Source organism: Sinocyclocheilus anshuiensis, unplaced genomic scaffold (assembly GCF_001515605.1).
Source record: "Sinocyclocheilus anshuiensis isolate Anshui unplaced genomic scaffold, SAMN03320099.WGS_v1.1 C32287040, whole genome shotgun sequence".
Lineage (NCBI taxonomy): Eukaryota > Metazoa > Chordata > Actinopteri > Cypriniformes > Cyprinidae > Sinocyclocheilus > Sinocyclocheilus anshuiensis.
This window is the reverse complement of record NW_015614251.1, coordinates 1-837: the sequence shown is the minus strand read 5'-3', so window position 1 is coordinate 837 and position 837 is coordinate 1. Positions and strand designations below refer to the sequence as shown.

At 36.3% G+C, this 837-nt stretch overlaps 1 protein-coding gene across 1 annotated transcript; it reads right to left on the bottom strand.

The window, feature by feature from the left end:
• Positions 1-3: 3 nt before the first annotated feature.
• LOC107682512 (titin-like) lies at positions 4-822 on the bottom strand (the record flags this gene model as incomplete). The annotated part of the gene is made up of 3 exons (XM_016478728.1): positions 737-822; positions 347-631; positions 4-232 (listed from the first exon to the last, which is right to left on the bottom strand). Coding segments are annotated over exons 2-3 (368 nt in total), but the record flags the coding sequence as incomplete, so codon positions are not given.
• Between the last annotated feature and the right edge of the window lie 15 nt (positions 823-837).

Genomic DNA, 837 nt, shown 5'->3' with positions numbered 1-837 from the left:
GAAACACGGAACTGATACTCATTTGTCTTGATCAGTTTGGTGGCAGTGTATGTGCTTGCCAAGCACTCGTCCGTAACAAGTGCCCATGAAATTTTAGAGGTTTCACGTTTCTCAACATTGTAATGAGTGACCTCAAAACAACCATCATTCTCAGGTGGATTCCATGAAAGTGTTACTTTGCCCTCAGATATATTTGAGAATGTGATTGGTCCAACAGGTTCACCAGGTGTATCTAAAATATATAAATTATAGAAGCATAGGTTAAAGATGTGAATCTTAAGAAAATATAGTGATTAAATGGTGGAATGAATAAATAACAGGGATAAGGTACAAACATTATTCATACCAAAGACTTTAACTTTCACTGATTCCTTTTTAGATCCTAAGGGATTTATGGCTTCCACAGTATAAAGACCACGATGACTACGGTCAGCATCTCTGATAAAGAGGGTACTTGATCCAGAAATTGTTGTGATATCAACCATTTTCTTGGTTAATTCAATATTATCTCTGTACCAGGTAACTTTTGGTGTAGGTCTTCCTTTGATTGTTACTTTTAGCCTGATGATTTCTCCAGCTTTAATAGAGACTCCCTCAAAGTATTCCTGTCCAAACTCAATGTTTGGAGAAACTAAAAGAGATAAGATTATGAATTTAAGATGTACAGACCAGCATAAAAATTCCATATAAAAAATGTTGAACAACGAAAAACACAATATAAACTGTGTGTACTTACAGCTCTCATCTCTGATTAAGACATATCCAGAAGACTGAGAGGGTGGGCTCACTGTGCCGATAGCATTTCTTGCTATGACTCTAAATTCATAGCGTTCACCG